This window comes from Drosophila suzukii, chromosome 3 (assembly GCF_043229965.1).
Source record: "Drosophila suzukii chromosome 3, CBGP_Dsuzu_IsoJpt1.0, whole genome shotgun sequence".
NCBI lineage: Eukaryota > Metazoa > Arthropoda > Insecta > Diptera > Drosophilidae > Drosophila > Drosophila suzukii.
Window position 1 is genome coordinate 84585138 of NC_092082.1, and position 16937 is coordinate 84602074.

A 16937-nucleotide genomic window follows, 5' to 3' on the forward strand; every position below is an offset into this window, starting at 1 on the left:
AACATTATTTGCTTTTCTATGGCAAATTTTTCTATGGTGTAATTGATTAAATTGCTATTAGTTATCAGCGTTCCCATCCATCTTTCCTATATAAATTACCCGTAATTAAGTGCGATAATCGACAAGGTCTATTAGTGAAAAGCAGAGGGATTTTAAAAAAGCTCGGTAACTTTATTCCTCCCCACTTGAGACTGATTGTGTGCTCTATAAATGGAAATATGCACTAAACACTAAGAAATCGGCCACAGGCTGCAGATAAATAGATGGCTTATGTATTCTGGGAATATAAACAGCCATCGTGGTAATACCATATGATCATATTTCATCCATAGGAACTTGTCTTTCTTAAGTAACGTTGTTGAGCTTGCCAGCAGGCGAATTTAAGTACTTTCCAAATGCATCGGGAATCAATCCAGAGAATTCTCCAACTTCTCGCTTTCGGTGTCGCGGAAGATGAGGCACTCAACCAGCACGGATATCAGATACAGAACGGCGACGGCAATAAAATAAAACGCATAGACCGTGTACTGACCCACAGCGTCGAGCTCAAAGCCCGTATCCGTGACAACGATCATGGTTAAGAGCGATTGGAAGACAAGGGCCACAAACGTATTGACCCCAAAGACCAAGCCGTAGCTTTCCTCCTGCAGATTCCTGGCCACCTCAGCACTGCAAAATATAAAGATAGTTAAAAACATGGTGGAATATTGGAAATCAAGCTCTTCACCTGGCCACCGTTATGGTAAAGCCGTATAGGGCGCCAAAGAGCACGAATCCTGCATAGGACCAGTATATGTCCTCCGTCCAGCAACAGATCAACACACAGCCGCCTTCCACGGCAGACAAAAGGGCCAGGGTTAGCAGAGACGTTCTTGGCCTAAGGCGGTCAGTGTGCAGATAGCCGGCAGCCAGGGCACACAAAGCCGCCAGTGCCGTCAGCACAGCATCCACTGCTCCGTTCCAGGCAATCAGCGGCTCCGGTTCTATCACCTTCCACAGAACTTGCACGTAGTAGGTGACCTGCAGGTAACCAGCCAATCCGATGGCGTACCACAGACTCCATTGAATGACACGCGGATTGGTGTAGGCATTGCGGAAGTGAAGCCACAGAAGACCCAGTGCATGGGGCTGTTTTGGAGTACTCTCCTGATATGCCTCCACCTCCAGGTTGCCTCCTCCGGGCAACTGAGTCTGTGGATCTTGACTGGGCAACGGCTCCCGATGGAAATAAAGACTCTTGTCTACGCCGGGCAGACCAAAAGCCCAAATCATGGCAATTATTTGAGCTGTAAATGAAATAAATCAAATGTAAATCATTAACAATTTCTTTAATATTTCATTTAAATACTTACTGGCCAGAGTTATATAGTTGAGCTCCTTGTAATTCATCAGCTCCAGGTTGATCATCAGTTGCGAAGTGATCCCGGAAACCAGTTTGCCAGCAAACATGGCCGCTCGGGTGTGGGAGGTAACTCTAGGATAGTACTTCTTGTCCACTTTTGCGTAGATGTACGTATAGTAGGCCACCTCGGCTGCCATATAGGTGCCGTAGAAGAACTCTAGGATCTGCAGAGACAGCAGACTGGTCGTCCAGATGAGCATACTCCATATTATCACACCAGTGGCTCCAACAGTGATGATCAGTGGCTTGTACCTATTAAGTAAGATATTTTATAATTTACATAGTCAACATTTTAGCTGTTTTAGCTTTCTCATAGGTTATTTTTTTTTGCAAATCACTGGAATTGGTTTCACATATCAAAAACATTTTGCTGACTAAAATGACTGAATTTCGGGCGAGCAAAGTCCGAACTTTGACTTTGTAATAGGTCAAATTACTGGCTACAGTTATAATCACTTTAAATTTGGATTAGATTGTTGCTTGAGGAAAAGAATTTTAAAAATTATACTTTTGAATTACTCTTTAGATTAGGAAATTCTATTTAGGCTTTAGAATTTAGAATTTATTATATAAATTTTAATACAATTTAATGTATATATTCAAGAAAACCCTCTACTTTATAGTTTGAAATGGAAACCAGTGGAACAGACATTTGCATGATCATGATATATAGTTACCTCAGGAAGTCTGTTATCAGAAAAACAAAGACCAACTGCACCAGGTAGGAATAGGTGCCCACTGGATAGACATCGTGCGTTAGCTGGAATAAAAATGAATATTATAAAGAATGGATAATATGAAATAGTGTGCTCACCTGCGTCTCCGAGATATTCCGCCAGGGACCCAGCAGGTACTCCGTGACGTAGGGCTCTGATGGACGGATCTCGCGGATGAAGCCAAAGACGCAAAGCAGGCAGGATATCTTTAACCACTCCTTCATCTTTGAACTTGTGTAACGGCCACTGACGTAATGTGCAACGTAGCGTGATGTAACGCCACGAGATCTTACGTAGAGCTCTCAATGGGATGCCGTTAGCTGGTTTTCTGCATCTGGACAGGTGGACAGGTGAAGCTCAATACATTGCCCTGATTCTCGGTCAATCTGGTGTATCAGGCCATGGTCGTCACCGTGTGCTCAATCTAATCTGTAGACTACGCGGATCCAGAGTTATCACTTCGAAGTGCCCGCCTTGTATTTACACAGAAATCGCTCTTAGATAATTGCGAATTTATTATGCGGTCTATGACACTAGCTTTTTGTTTGAAAGTCATATACAAACAATTCAAGGTGGGTCGGTTTAATGGTTCTCCAGACACCCTACACACGTGTTGAACGCTCAAGACCGAATGATCAGCATTTCCAGTAACCGCGCAGTTATCGATTTGTCGCCAACACAGCACTTTGGGCTTAATAAACACTTATTTTTACCTTATACTGCGGCGGCAATCAAAATCAATTGACTCGCGAGCCATAAATAAATTCGATTTCATTTTGTTGCGTTGCCGGCCGTTACGTCACGACAAAAACAACTACGATGCAGCCAGCATCTGTTCGCGAAAAACAATGCAAATGGTTGGCAACGCGGGTCAGCTGTTTGCTTATCACTTACAGCCATGTGCAAAATATTAGTGGCAAAAGCAGAAAGTTATCTTGAAAAAAAACTTAAAATAACTTTAAATATTTAATTTAATAAATAAAAAACTTTTTAACTACTTTTATACAATATATCATCCCATATTCAGTTTTGCTTGAATACTGTAACCCCCTTATCAGAAGAAATAACACTTTATTGTAAAAAACACACGTTTATTTAGCGCGCTCAGTTTAAAATTAGTAATGTGTTGAATGTGTTACAGAGTATTCGGATTTCGGTTTTGTATGAATTAACAAACAAATTTAGAGGCAAACATTAGCTATTTACACAAACATAGGGGCACACGTAGAATTTCGGGGGAGGGGCGATTGACTGACTACGAGCTAAAATTGGCCACACTTGCGGAAAGTTAGAAAGTACACGTAGAAAAATTCTTAACAGCAACGAGACATTGAGGCTGGGCTATACCGCTTTTCCGATGGATGGTTGATGATTGACCTTGGGAACGGAGGGGTCTGGGTTTTACCCACACTCTCCTCACTGCTGGGCAATGGGTGCCGCGGTGGGCGTGGCCTTGGGCGGGCTGGAGGTGGCGGGATCCGCGTTCACAAACTCAATGGAGGCGGAGTTGATGCAGTAGCGCTTGCGGGTCGGTTTCGGACCATCCTCGAAGACGTGACCCATGTGGGCGTTGCAGCGGGCGCAGCGGACCTCGGTGCGTATGCGTTCTGGATGTGCGATTAGTAGTAAAATATTGCCCCCTATTTAGTTTGTATTTTGCCATTTTGTGGGATTAATTGGATACGTTTTGGTTGTTGTTTTTTTTTTGTAGCGCATTTGTTTCACAATTTTTTTTTTTTTTTTACAATATTTTCAATTTTTTTCGGATCGTTTTGCAAGGTTAATTCAAAGTTTTCGTTGTAAACAAATCAACAGAAATAGAAAATTGATTGCAAAATGTATGATAAATGAAAAGCAGAGAGAGAAAAACAGAGACAGATCGAAGAAAAACGGCAAATAAATGGAAGTGCAAATCAGAGAGGCGAAGAACAGGGCGAAGGAGGAGGTACAGCAGAGAGAGCGATAAATAACAATGGACGGCGGCAGTTGATAAATATGCAAGAAAGGAAATCACATAAAATGGGTGAGAATGAATGACAAATCAGTAATATATATGGATTTCCGAGTGATTTGGCGTACATATTGTTTTTGGTTAATTAAGCATTCGATGTTTGGTGTTTTTGAGTGTTACAATTTCAGCAATGAGTTGGTAAGTGTTGTGTTTTTGTTGTTAGCAAAACAAACCCCCAAATAACGTTTACAGGCGTTGTACATTTAGTTTTTTTTTGTTTTGGAAGCGAGTTAAAAAAAGAGAAATAGAAAATATACGGAAATTCACATTATTCGGTTTGCTTGAGACACTCTAAAAAGTTTATGGATATAATGTTAGTGTTACAGTATTCGAGTTATGTTATTCAAAAAATCATTGGGCATGAGTAAGAAGCAAAAAACTTAAAGGTAAAAAACAAAATCATAAAAATAACCAATTTACACCAGCAAATAAAATACATATGCGGAAATATTTAAAAATAAAGCACTACACACATACAGACATACACATAATGGCCCTGGGCCAAAATAATGCCAACCGACCTTGAATAATGATCGAAATGGAAATGTGAAAAAGCTCATATGTTTTCAATTTTTTGTTGAGGACTTTAAACCAAAATAGAGGTGAACATGGTACAACCGAAAAATAGATAGATAAACCATATAAAGAAGGAACCCTATCTGATCCTTAAACTTTATTTCTAGCCTTGCGCAAACATAATTTCTTGTTAACATGTAAACTGCTACGAAATATGTTAATTTTTTATTAACGTACAATAAGTTCCTTACATTACAATGGGAATGCAAAAGAAAGAGATTTTTTGGAGAAATATGAGACTAAACCAAAAAGAAGCGAAACCAAAGCAAGGAATTATAGATTCCCCTGTTCCGTTTACAAAACTTGCATAAAATTGTATAAATCTCCTATATTTTGACCATCCAACAGTATAATATAAAAGTTTGAAACCGAAATAGAGTAGACTTAGATGAAAAGGTGAAACAAAAGTTAGAAAAATAGGATCCTGGACTGATCTACAACACTAATCTCTCACTCCTCGTTCCGTAATACATATCCAAACATCGTTCTCGTGTACAAGCTTTGTGTTTTGTTAAACATTTTTGCATAATAAACTCCTATATAAAATAGCTAAATATCTTTTTGTGAGGCATGAAGCTCTTTAGAGGACTATAGAGATCTTCCAGGTCTATATATGTATGGGGACTCCTCCGGATGTTATATTCCTCGCGGTTCGCAGACAGAGATCGGTCATTATTTCTTGGACGAGGCCGTCGGGGGGTCGACCTTCGATGGCGCCGCGCTCTTCACAAAATCAATGGACGCGGAGTTGATGCAGAAGCGGCGGTGCTTGGGCGGCGGTCCATCATCGAAGACGTGGCCCATGTGGGCGGAGCACCGGGAGCAGCGCACCTCGGTGCGCACCATGCCTAGCGTTTTCGAAATGACTACTGTTGGTTTAATCGGTTTAACAGTGATACTCGGAGGTGATATTTGGGTAGAGTCGGAATGTGTGGTTTTTTTGTGTTATTGTTTTTTTTTAAGAAAGAAAGAAATTTCGAGAAAGTCAGGCGGGATAGAAGAGGGGGATAAGAGAACACAATACTCGGTTAGGAATTAATTTTAGTCGCTTCTTCTCGCTCAGTTGCACATTCAGGTGCTGCAACGGCAGCAGGAACACTCACAAGTCACAATCACCGCCACAAGACTAGACAGTAAAACAACAACGGCAAGGCCAACGGCACAACTACAGTGAACTCTGGTCAATGGAACAGTTTATGGACGAGTTCAAGATCAACACAAAAAAGCCAAAACATAACATAAAAGCAAGGCAACACAAACGGCACAGATTAGGACTGGATTTTTTTTTGACAATTTCTTCTGCTTTTCTTTTTTACAAATTACTACGTTTATAAAGCTAAAGATTTAAAATTTATACTTTAAGAAGCTTCGGTTTAAAAAATTATATTGAACTCAGTTTAAAGCCAATAATTTTGAGATCGGATGACTTTTTTGTATAGTTCTAGATGTTTTTGGATGTATAAAATCATTTTAAATGCACTTATTTACATCATTCCTCTATTATAAAGCTTTTATATAAACGTAGTAAATATTTTTTATGACTAAATACTACTTGTTTAGTTTTCTGACCGGTCTTATTTACACATGATAACTATGCATGTTTTCCTCATGTCTAGGTTTTATAGTCTCCTAGGCTCAACGCAAAATTCATTCTCAACTTTTGGGTGCGGCAACGAAACGGCAACTCAAATAAAAACAGAACTCAAAACGGTTTGCAATAAAAACAGCTAAGAGTGCCGAACAATGTCTAGGCCATATAGTGGCTAGCTGGCCGGGAAGTGGGCCGCGCGGGCGGTACGCACCTGGTATGCTGGCGTCGCGGTGCAGGGTGACCTTGCCCTTGTCGAGGACGTCGTTGAAGGCCGGCCATCCGCATCCCGAGTCGTATTTGGTGTCCGAGCTAAACAGATCCTGGTGGCACACGATGCACTGGTACACGCCCTTTTCGTAGTGCTTGTTGTAGCAACCTGCAAGGATTACAAATGTTATTAGATTAAGTAATAAATTAAGGTATGATTATATGAAACTAAATTGTTAAGTATTAGAACTCTAAACAATGGGTTTCCAGAGTTTTACTTTCAGCAAAGCATAATTAAATCTTTTTTAAGGTCTAGTTCAACTTTGAGAAACATAACATTGTATTTTTTAAGAAGATATTGTTATGATAACTTGATTCTTTTGGTAAATTGGGTGATACATTAGATGTTTGCAGATTTAAAAGCAGTTTTCGCCCTGACAAGTTAAATATTAGAATGCAAATTGACAAATATTGAGCAACAAAATCAGTAAAAAAGGTTTATAACCTGTGAAGGGACGCTCGGTGCCCGCCTCCTGGGTAACCTGATACTGCATCGGGGTCAGGCGCTTGCGCAGCTCCTCCTTGTTCACCGTAACCTTCTCGCTCTTGTTGTCCATAGTCGTTAGCCCGGAATACTTCTTTGCCGGATTGTCGCTGTCTTGACGTGAATCTGAAATTCAATACTTCGGTATTTAGTTTGCGGTCGAGTTATGTGTGCTTTTCAGTTTCACCACCAGTTGGGTAATGGAAACTGAGTAATTGTTGTGGGGTAGATTTCTGGTCGCCAAGCTTCTGTAAGATTTCCCGCGTTAATCTCTCACTTATCAACTAAACCGTGGGTAATCTTAACTTGCTTGGTTGGTGCACACCTCCGATAAGAAACAGGTGAATGGGACTATCAGCAATGAGTTGCGGGAAATACTTTCTCAAAAGCCAAACTCATCTTGTTTTGTTAACTAAGTCATAAACGTGATGAAAATAGCTTGGCTTTATCAAGTTGATAAACAGAAGAAACTGGATTGCATTTTAACTTTGTATACCTTACAAGTAAGGGAACAGATTTTTGCAATACAAATTTATATGATCTTACCTAGAAAACCCTAAAGCTAGCCGTTCTTGTATATTTATTACTGAAGAAGTAATTGTAATGTACAAAGTTAATTTCACAAGATACCTCAATAAATGGTATTTAAAGAGTGCAGTGTTTTTCGAATATTTCTAGAAATTTCCATAAATAGCCTTAAATTTGGGATGTTTAGAATTCCAAAACTTGGAATGTTTAGATTTTAAAATACTGGCAAATATGTGAGTATATGTAAATAGTTTGGAATAAAGGAAAAATATGTTAGTTTACCCGAAAATTTTTGAGAGCTTTAAATACCAGGCCCCCTACGATTCTTAATACCTCCTCTATAGAGTGCACCAAAAATCGGAGTTGTGCAGCCGTCGAATTTGTATACAAACATTGTTGCTAATTAGCGGAGGTGTAAACAGATTTGTTAAGTGCGGCCATCAAATGGAGTGGAGAAACGCATTGGGCCGAAAATAGTTTTTATTTTATGCTGGCCGCCGGCAATTAAGTGAAGTGGCGCCCAAAGCAAACAGACGAAGGAAAAACCATATCGAAAGGGGGTGTAGGAGGGGGCAGGAGAAAGAGGCGGGGTAGTCACCTTTTATTTTGGGGTTTTCCGAGTGCAACAATAGAAAAATCAGCCAAGTGTGTCGCGGGCAATTGAAGACAATGAATTAATTTCGAGCAGAGGCTGAAAATAGTGGGGGAAATTGCGTTCATAAAGAATGCAAATGCGAACTAGAAATTGTGTCTAAAATTAGGAAATGGCCGAATCGATGAAAGCACAGAGTGTGTTTGTTGATTTTTCTAGAATAGTTCGACACACCCACAGGTATTTTAGAAGCGATTGTCTTACCTGCAAAAAAGCGATTAATTGCGAAAATTCGAGTGCGCCGCAGTGCGTGGCGAGAAAGTGCAAACATTTTTTGGCTAATTTCGGTTGACAACTGCACTTGGCACTGGCTGGTTATTTAATCAACAAGAGGAAAATGCGAGGAAAAGCGGTGGAAAGTCAATGTTTTGTCTACTGCGCCCACGCGAACTAATATTTATGCAATGCGCGCTTGCCACTTCCGTCTTTTATTTCTCAGTTTTTCTATTTTTCCGTTCTATTTTCGTTGGGTTTGTTTTGTGCTTGTGATTTGCAGTACGGGGAGAAAGCGCCTTGGAGAGAAAGTCACTGCGAATTAAGGGAAAATTCGCTCGCAAATCTTCTTCAATGTCACCAACGCAAAAGCAAAAGCAAGAAAAACACTCATTTTCCCACACTAAAATGGTGCGTCCTTGGTTTTTTTTTATACATACATAGCTTACCCGCCGCCTGGAAAACTTCTCACCTGGTGAATAGCGCCTGAAATGGTGCGCTGCTTCGCTTCTATTTTTGGCCTTTTGTTTATGAATGCGCTAAGCCAAAGCGTGCGTCGCAATGTTACGCAGCGGTGGAAAATTAAAAACTAATACAAAAAAGCTGCTTGAGAAACAGCTGCACGCGAAAAATCAAACACCTGGCTGCCCGCGTTGCCAATTAAGTCGCTAATGGAAACTGTGGATTTTCTGGTCTCTACAGTATGGTCACACTCGGGGCCAGCTGACTATTCGCATTGCCAACTATTGCAAAGTTCTAACGTCAGTCTGGCAACGCTAGACACTTTGTTATTTTTTGTGGCTCCATAAAATTACTTATCAGCATTGAAAATAAAGATAAGGGTGGAAAAAAGTGAAAGCACCTGCGGGGAAGCACCAGATTTGGAGAGCTAAGTTGACCAGCCTTTGGTAAAATGTGCTAGACACCCGGACAGGCCGCGGAAAAGACCACACGCAAAGAGGGCGTCAACAAAAAGTCTTCGTGGGGGAGTAAACCAGAACAAAAAGGCCAGGAAAAGTATTACTCAGCCAAATACTCCACTGAAAACGGCGATTTGCAAAGAGCCAAAGCCATGAGCAACCACAGATACCACCAGGGGGGCAACTACATGCACCCCCGCATCTCCTCCTACCCGCACCACTTTAGCTACGTTTCTTCCTGCGTCAAGTACATGATCTTCCTGCTGAACTTCCTATTCTGGCTCTTTGGCGGCCTGCTCCTGGCCATCGGCGTCTATGCCTTCATGGACAAACTGAAGGATGGCAATGGCTGGCTGCGACTGGACACCGTCTACGATGTGATCTTTAACATCTCGCTGGTCATGATCATCGCCGGAGTCATCGTCTTCTCGGTCAGCTTCGCCGGCTGCTTGGGCGCATTGCGCGAGAACACCTGGCTGCTGAAGCTGTACTCCATGTGCCTGCTTCTCTTCTTCATCCTCGAGATGACACTGGCCATCATCTGCTTTGTATTCCCGCAGTACATGAACTCGTTCCTCGAGTACCAGTTCACCGACAAGATCATCCACTCGTATCGCGATGACTCCGACCTGCAGAACTTCATCGACTTTGCCCAGCAGGAGTTCAAGTGCTGCGGCCTGAGCAACGCCGGCTACCAGGATTGGAGTGAGTAGTAGAACCTAGTGTTTCAGAAGATTCCAATCATGGGAACAGAGTCATTAAGTTGTAGTCAATTCAAAAGTTTCCCAAAACATTGACTTGGTCAATAAGATTTCGTTATAAAAAGATACCAATAAGACGTTTTCCTTCTAATCTTCTGTCTAATCTCTCTTTCTTAGGCAAGAACGAGTACTTCAACTGCTCCTCGCCGTCGGTGGAGAAGTGCGGAGTGCCCTACAGCTGCTGCATCAATGCCACCGACATCAGTTCCGGCCTGGTGAACATCATGTGCGGATACGGCGTGCAGGAGCACTCGGTGGCGGCCGCCAGCAAGCGCATCTGGACCAGCGGCTGCATTGAGATCGTGCGCGTTTGGGTGGAGCGCAACTTGTATGTGATTGCCGGCGTGGCACTGGGCATAGCCCTGCTGCAGCTGTTCGTCATCTACTTGGCCAAGACCCTGGAGGGACAGATCGACCTGCAGAAGTCGCGCTGGTCGTGAGTGCAATGCCACCATCCGTACCTTTACGGATATCCGCCCTGCGAGGACGACCCGTACTACAATTCGCGGATGTGAGGCGGACTTTTCTGGTCCTGTCCGTGCTCAAATAGTTTGAAACCGAACCCCACTCCTAGAATAACCCATAGCTCCCTGTATACCATCTCTTGTGTTTTTGATCGATTCAATTTCTAGTGTCCCCAAATAACAGTCTTACAATCGTATTATACTCGTCTAGACATAGGTAACATATTTATACTCGAATGTATTCGTAAATTGCAGCTCTGAATGTTTTTAACGGCAGCGTAATTCTTAGTCAAAAGTAAAGTCGAACAAATCCAAACTTTTACTCGTATATATATGCAATATCGTACTAATTAAAAGACACTTGTATATAAGCTAGCGAGTTCCGTAAGAATATGCATTTAAAATGAAATTTATATTTAACGACGAAACCAAAACTGCATGCACGTTTGTTAGCCACAACAACATACTAGACTTATTAGCATTTTTAAGTATCTGCGCGCGAGTTTGTCTGCAAACCTTGTTGTAGTGCGAATTCAAAATACAGACATTCTATACGTGTAACCATGACTTTTTATTTGGTTATTACCTATCTAAGTCGGGGGGCAAAAAGCCTAACTTGTCGCTCTAATTAGTTAGTCAAAACTTTTGCTGTTCTAACTAGGATGATGTCCGGCTTTGGGTCATCAGTTGGCTTTATCAATATTGACCATAGTTGCGAAATACTACGTATTAGGTAGCCGCAATCTGGAAAAATTCAAAGTTGTCGAACTTTGAGCCCGATGGCCTTAGTGGGGCAGATAAGTAAAGCCAAGCAATTATGCGCGCTAAACACACAAGAGAGAGGAGTCCGAATCCGACCCCCTATGGAGATAGTGTTACGTATACACTGGGTGTTTATTATTCTACGCAATCGCAAGCAATTGCCAGCTAGTACAAAAAATGCAAATAAAACAATCATCTCGGATTACATTCTCATCTTCAGTACTTGATGATAGCGCGAATGCTCTCGCCCTTGTGCATCAGATCGAATGCCTCGTTGATCTTGGAAAGCGGTAGTTCGTGGGTGATGAACTCGTCCACCAGCAGGTCCTTATTCAGGTAGTCCTCCACCAGTTTGGGCACATCCGAAACGGAGCGCCAGCCTCCGAAGGCGGAGCCCTTCCAAACGCGACCCACGACCAGCTGGAAGGGTCGGGTGGAGATCTCCTGGCCGGCGCCGGCCACTCCGATCACCACCGAGGTGCCCCAGCCTTTGTGGGTGGCCTCCAAGGCCGAGCGCATAGTGTTTACATTGCCAATGCACTCGAAGGTGTAATCGAATCCACCATCGGTCAGGTCGATCAGGTAGTTCTGGATGGCTCCCTTGTCGGCCACATCCTTGGGATTCACAAAGTCGGTGAAGCCAAACTTCTTGGCCAACTCGAACTTGTCGGGATTGATGTCAATGCCGTAGATCTTGCCGGCGCCGGCCTTTTTGCAGCCCAGACCGACGGCCAAGCCAACGGCTCCCAAGCCCCAAACGGCGCAGTTACTGCCGGGTTCCACCTTGGCTGTGTTCAGTGCGGCTCCATAGCCCGTGGAGATGCCGCAGCCAAGTAGGCAGACCTTTTCCAGGGGCGCCTTCTCGTTGATCTTGGTCAGCGAAATGTCGGCCACCACGGTGTACTCGGCAAACGTGGATGTGCCCATGAAGTGGAACAGCTGCTGGCCCTTGCAGCTGAGACGGGAGGTGCCCTCGGGCATGACGCCAGCGCCCTGGGTCAGTCGGATCTTCTGGCAGAGATTCGTCTTGCCACTCTGACAGAATTTGCACTCGTTGCACTGCGGGATGTAGAGGGCAATGACATGGTCGCCGGCCTTGAAGTTGGTCACTCCCTCGCCGACGCTTTCCACGATGCCGGCGCCTTCGTGGCCCAGGACCACGGGGAACAGGCCCTCCGGATCGGCACCGCTGAGGGTGAAGGCATCCGTGTGGCAGACTCCAGTGGCGGTGATCTTAATGCGAACCTTTTGGGGAAATTGGGTAATTGAACCTTATCATCTCTGTCTTTATCTGGAGTGGACTTTTCCACCCATATATTTATATATGTACCTCATGTGCTTTGGGTGGTGCCACTTCGATGTCCTCAATGACCAGCGGCTTCTTGGCCTCCCACGCCACGGCGGCCTTGCATGTGATAACCTGGGGGTTTGATTTGATATCCGGGGAGTGTTTCAGCTAATTAATATTCCTACTGCTGCTGCTGCACTCACCTTGCCCTCGGTAGCAGACATTTTTCTAGTGTAGTGGAAAGTTTAGCGACAAGATCCAATAAGCGAATGGAGAGCCTTCTTTTGGAGAGCGAATGGAGAATGGAATGGCGATAACGAAGAGGAGGCGGGAAAAGCCGGGTGGATGCAGTGTGACCAGGTATCGATCGATGAAATACCCCAAAAAGCACACCCGGAACAGGAATACGTTTTAGCGTTTATACGGCGGATAAAAATAATTTAAACGAAACGAATTAAGAAAGGGTAAATAAAATATTAAATAAATAAATAAAGCCCTTTGATAGAAACTGGCTTATTTCAAAGGATCTTAATTTAATTTTGGTCACACTTGACACACAAGCGCAGCCAACTTCACTTTGCACAAGTCAGCTGTTTAAGCGAAAATAGACTGTTATTCCCTAAAACCGTTATAAGATCTAAGTATATTAAAGATTTACAAAACACTGAAAACCTTTATAAATTGACGACAAACGCATTAATCAATTTAAAACCCTTGTGTTCTTAAACGGAGCTATTGCTGCGACTGAAACAATTGCATTTTAAAATAAATATTGCCTCCCGCGCAGGCGCCAAGTTTTTGTAAACATTGCCGCCCAACCCAAAATGCAACAACAGTAGACCCCAAAAAACGCCAATGAACGCAAAATCGGCACAAGGACGTGCCAGCCAGCCAGGAAAAATCAATAACAACACAGCCGCGAAGCGACAAAGGCCGGAAGTGCATTTTTTGCATTACTGGGCGTTAAGTAACGTCACAGAGGACGAAAAAATGAGTGTTTTTTAGAGGAAAGTGATGAGTTCTTTGTGCCAAGACTTTTAAAGAAAACCCGGAAAATGGTAGGCAAGGGGTCAAGCGGTTTGGTCGTCGATACCAGCACGGGCAGCAAGGAACGCCCTGTTTTTATTCCGCCCCGGAAACGTCAACAAACCAAGTCGGAGGCCAAGAAGCAGAACTATGTGGACCACATCGTCAGTGTGCAGGTGAGATAATGGATCCAAAGGATGTTAAGAATGAATCAACATAGAACAATCCTTTTTTTCGATACTTAAATCGACCAAGCCCAAGTTCACCTAATTAAGTCAGACTTTTCATTCAACTATCAAGTTTAAAAACGCTTATTCTTGAGATCCCCGTTCTAAGCTTAATTATAGCAACTAAATATGGATATACACTATATCATATACTAAACCGTTAAGGAGAAACATCCAAATTTTAAATTAATAAGGCTTTTAAAACCTCTCAGGACTTAAGGATTCGTTTACTGTTGATTCACGGATGAAATATTTGTAATATTATAAATCATAATTCCTTATTTTCATCACAGCAAAATCGTCCCAAGCTGTCGCCCTCGAATCCGGGTCTCGAGGAGGAGCTCCGCAAGTCCAAGTTGATTATCAAAAACAAGCAACCGCTTCCACAGCTCCCTGGAGAGCTAGGAGTTCCCAGTGCCCATGACACACTGGCCAGCACCCACTCGGCCAGTTCGACGCAGCACAGCCAGAAGTCGGGCCGATCAAATGGCAATCTCAACGAGTTGCAGAACTTTGAGTCCATATCGCAGGGCACCAAATCCACTTCACAACGGCACGAGAGCAGCACGGTGACGCCCAGCAGCTGCTGCTATTCGGAGAGCAGTCTGGACGCCAAGTTGAGCAAGTCGCAGGACTGCCTGAGCAACCGGTCGTCCTCCAAGAAGCGGGTCAACATCCGGACGACCGATCTGCCCGGTCAGGGTCGCAATCAGCGCACCTCACCGGAGATAACAAACTACGAGGACCTCGAGTCGGGGGAGACGAGTGTCCTGAACAACTATGATCAGAGTCTGGAGCGGGGCTATCAGGCACGCAAGGAAGGCGGCAACTATCTGACCATGACGGGCACCATCAAGCGAGGCCGCAAGAAGGGCCAGTCCGTGGACCTACAGATCAACATCAGTCGCGAGGAGCTGGAGCAGCTGAATGCCCATGCAATGGCCAGCGATTCCCAGAAGGGCGGCAACCTGTGCTGCACCTGCAGCTGTGGCACCGGCCTCCACATCCTGCTCATCTCGCTGTTTTGCCTGCCGTTCGTCACCGTCATCTCGGCGGTGTACTCCTTCTACATTGGCACGCTCACCTGGTACAACATGTTTAACTATTACTGCGAGGAGAGGACGTACCTGCACAAGATCCTGGTGACGCCGCTGCTGTTCGTGGCCTATCCCCTGGCCATTCTGCTGTGCACCTTTGGACTGGGCCTCTACTCGGGAGTGCGGCAACTGAGTCTGCAGTACAGCAGCTGGGTGAACGACATCACGGACATCGAGAAGGGATTCTACGGCTGGCTGTGCGGATTCCTGCGGATGCCCGACTGCAGTCCCTACGAGGTGGTCATTCTCACCGACATATGTGTGGCGCCGCAGGACCCCCAGCGGCTGCACATCAATAAGCCGCGCCAGGAACTTTCCATGTAGGATGGGGATGGGATGTCCAGGCCCCAATTTCGTTTCGACCATAAGTGTGATATAAAAAAACGTAATTACATTCGCAGTGAAGCAGCAGCAGAAGTAAGATCGACACATTAAGTTTCCTTTGGCCAAATTTGTTCCTTTCACATTGACATAATCGTATGTCTGCAATTGCAGCTTTAGAGAACGGAAATACACTATATAGATATCGAAGACACAACATAATCCATACCTCTAGAGGGCTAGCATTAAGTTACTAAAAATCTAACACTCGCACAGCGTCTAAACACACAAGGAAAACTTCTTGGGAGTTCGGAGGCCCGAAACTAATATAACCTTGCAAATGTCAGTTAACAAATTGCTCAATAATTGTAGAAAATTAATTTTTTGTCTGAACACTACTTTGGGGTAATTCCCATTACGAACCAAACTATGTAATTTCGCAATTTTAGAAGTAATTTATTTGCTATCTCTGAGTTGACAAATTGTTTACACCTTATAAAGTTCCATTCATCAAATTTAATTGATGACATTTTGCAGGGTTATTATATAAAATAGTTAACTGTTGTAGTTGGGCACTAGCCTGCAACTTGAAACTTTGCTTTCCTTTCTAACTAAAAGCCAAATTTTGAAACCGTATATGAAACATATAGCATTTACAGATTATGCATTTATCTTAAAAGTGAACTAAAACCAAATAAAGCAGCCAACTTAAATGCGCAGTTGACGTGATGGAAACTTTTTCTTAGTTTTAAGCAAACATTTTTTATTTCTACGTCAATAAAAACCGCAGCAAAGCCACACCTACGTATATACACATACCTATATAAGCAAACGTTTTTAAAATAGAAATTCTATATGTTAAGAACCCGAATATCAAACACTTATTGAAATGAATATATTAGCCAGAGAAATAAAGCCAATAAAACTATATAGCAAACACAAACAAACCTGATATTCTTATTGCGTTCTCAAATGCGAACTGCTACCTATTATTTAATTTGCATACATATTTATTTTTCAATTAACTTGAGCAGCGCAAACTTATAAATCAAGTGATAACGTAACGGTTTTGGGCACATGTATGTGTACACTTGTAAAAATTATATTTGGGATTGATTTAAAAAAGGAAATTTGCTTTTTAAGGAGAAGGAACCGGAAATAGAAAATTCTTGCTTTTCTTTTTACGTTAAAGAGTAAACAAAATTGAAAACAATTTTATTATTTTCAAAATTTTTAAATATGTTTCTCAGCTCGGCATCTTATAAAAATGGTAAAAATATAACTTTATAGGACGTTATCTAGTCCTTATGTTAAAACTATAGTATTACCATCCGAATTTCTATACGTTTCCAATGTTTATAACCTTTCTTAAGATAAGGACGGCAATTTTGTAATTTAAAACCTATTATTATTACCTAACCTGAAGACAAGAACAAGAATATAAACGGAATTATTTGTTATATTTTCTAAAAAAAAATCGAAAATGTAAGATTTGAAAATTATAAAAAATATTTCGAGTGTATGTAAGAAAAAAGCCTCAGAGAGGGAGGAGAATAATGGGGAGAGCGGGAGCTTTTCTCTACTTTTATTTTTGCCGGCGAGACGCCCCCACAAAATAGGTAAACAACCAT

At 42.7% G+C, this 16937-nt stretch overlaps 5 protein-coding genes across 9 annotated transcripts; 2 read left to right on the forward strand and 3 right to left on the reverse strand.

The window, feature by feature from the left end:
• Positions 1 to 150: 150 nt before the first annotated feature.
• On the reverse strand, positions 151 to 2911 carry LOC108012121 (thiamine transporter 1). Its single transcript, XM_017077407.4, has 5 exons — positions 2217 to 2911; positions 2080 to 2162; positions 1353 to 1654; positions 728 to 1286; positions 151 to 669 (listed from the first exon to the last, which is right to left on the reverse strand). The coding sequence occupies exons 1-5, from the start codon at positions 2340 to 2342 to the stop codon at positions 408 to 410; spliced, it is 1332 nt and encodes a 443-aa protein (XP_016932896.4). The 5' UTR covers positions 2343 to 2911; the 3' UTR covers positions 151 to 407.
• Positions 2912 to 3188: 277 nt separating this feature from the next.
• SelR (methionine sulfoxide reductase SelR) lies at positions 3189 to 9076 on the reverse strand. 5 transcript variants are annotated; one of them, XM_036818319.3, is made up of 4 exons: positions 8913 to 9076; positions 7009 to 7173; positions 6508 to 6672; positions 3189 to 3758 (listed from the first exon to the last, which is right to left on the reverse strand). In XM_036818319.3, exons 2-4 carry the CDS (start codon positions 7118 to 7120, stop codon positions 3535 to 3537), a joined length of 501 nt encoding a protein of 166 aa, XP_036674214.3. In that variant the 5' UTR covers positions 7121 to 7173; positions 8913 to 9076; the 3' UTR covers positions 3189 to 3534. The 5 variants fall into 5 exon arrangements, with proteins under 5 accessions (XP_036674214.3, XP_036674213.3, XP_036674211.3 ...); XM_036818318.3 differs by lacking the exon at positions 8913 to 9076 and adding an exon at positions 8432 to 8715 and having other exon boundaries at positions 3189 to 3725; XM_036818316.3 differs by lacking the exon at positions 8913 to 9076 and adding an exon at positions 8432 to 8706.
• A 136-nt stretch (positions 9077 to 9212) lies between these two features.
• Positions 9213 to 11146, forward strand: Tsp86D (Tetraspanin 86D). Its single transcript, XM_017077362.4, has 2 exons — positions 9213 to 10065; positions 10239 to 11146. Exons 1-2 carry the CDS (start codon positions 9513 to 9515, stop codon positions 10559 to 10561), a joined length of 876 nt encoding a protein of 291 aa, XP_016932851.1. The 5' UTR covers positions 9213 to 9512; the 3' UTR covers positions 10562 to 11146.
• Positions 11147 to 11460: 314 nt separating this feature from the next.
• On the reverse strand, positions 11461 to 12919 carry Fdh (alcohol dehydrogenase class-3 Fdh). Its single transcript, XM_017077364.4, has 3 exons — positions 12839 to 12919; positions 12678 to 12767; positions 11461 to 12592 (listed from the first exon to the last, which is right to left on the reverse strand). The coding sequence occupies exons 1-3, from the start codon at positions 12857 to 12859 to the stop codon at positions 11564 to 11566; spliced, it is 1140 nt and encodes a 379-aa protein (XP_016932853.3). The 5' UTR covers positions 12860 to 12919; the 3' UTR covers positions 11461 to 11563.
• A 457-nt stretch (positions 12920 to 13376) lies between these two features.
• On the forward strand, positions 13377 to 16375 carry LOC108020102 (uncharacterized). Its single transcript, XM_017088202.4, has 2 exons — positions 13377 to 13837; positions 14182 to 16375. Exons 1-2 carry the CDS (start codon positions 13691 to 13693, stop codon positions 15307 to 15309), a joined length of 1275 nt encoding a protein of 424 aa, XP_016943691.3. The 5' UTR covers positions 13377 to 13690; the 3' UTR covers positions 15310 to 16375.
• Positions 16376 to 16937: the final 562 nt, after the last annotated feature.

What these genes read in the sequence shown, in the direction of transcription:
- Tsp86D (XM_017077362.4), top strand. Translation starts at nt 9,513, where the DNA reads ATGAGCAACCACAGATACCACCAGGGGGGCAACTACATGCACCCCCGC. An exon ending in CGCCGGCTACCAGGATTGGA is followed by an intron (nt 10,066 to 10,238) that starts GTGAGTAGTAGA and finishes TCTCTTTCTTAG; the next exon opens with GCAAGAACGAGTACTTCAAC.
- LOC108012121 (XM_017077407.4), bottom strand. Translation starts at nt 2,342, where the DNA reads ATGAAGGAGTGGTTAAAGATATCCTGCCTGCTTTGCGTCTTTGGCTTC. An exon ending in CAACTATATAACTCTGGCCA is followed by an intron (nt 1,287 to 1,352) that starts GTAAGTATTTAA and finishes TTTCATTTACAG; the next exon opens with CTCAAATAATTGCCATGATT. An exon ending in TTTACCATAACGGTGGCCAG is followed by an intron (nt 670 to 727) that starts GTGAAGAGCTTG and finishes TATATTTTGCAG; the next exon opens with TGCTGAGGTGGCCAGGAATC.
- SelR (XM_036818316.3), bottom strand. Translation starts at nt 8,498, where the DNA reads ATGTTTGCACTTTCTCGCCACGCACTGCGGCGCACTCGAATTTTCGCA. An exon ending in AATTAATCGCTTTTTTGCAG is followed by an intron (nt 7,174 to 8,431) that starts GTAAGACAATCG and finishes ATTGAATTTCAG; the next exon opens with ATTCACGTCAAGACAGCGAC. An exon ending in CACCGAGCGTCCCTTCACAG is followed by an intron (nt 6,673 to 7,008) that starts GTTATAAACCTT and finishes TAATCCTTGCAG; the next exon opens with GTTGCTACAACAAGCACTAC.
- LOC108020102 (XM_017088202.4), top strand. Translation starts at nt 13,691, where the DNA reads ATGGTAGGCAAGGGGTCAAGCGGTTTGGTCGTCGATACCAGCACGGGC. An exon ending in ACCACATCGTCAGTGTGCAG is followed by an intron (nt 13,838 to 14,181) that starts GTGAGATAATGG and finishes TTTTCATCACAG; the next exon opens with CAAAATCGTCCCAAGCTGTC.
- Fdh (XM_017077364.4), bottom strand. Translation starts at nt 12,859, where the DNA reads ATGTCTGCTACCGAGGGCAAG. An exon ending in TGTCTGCTACCGAGGGCAAG is followed by an intron (nt 12,768 to 12,838) that starts GTGAGTGCAGCA and finishes TCAAACCCCCAG; the next exon opens with GTTATCACATGCAAGGCCGC. An exon ending in CACCACCCAAAGCACATGAG is followed by an intron (nt 12,593 to 12,677) that starts GTACATATATAA and finishes TTTCCCCAAAAG; the next exon opens with GTTCGCATTAAGATCACCGC.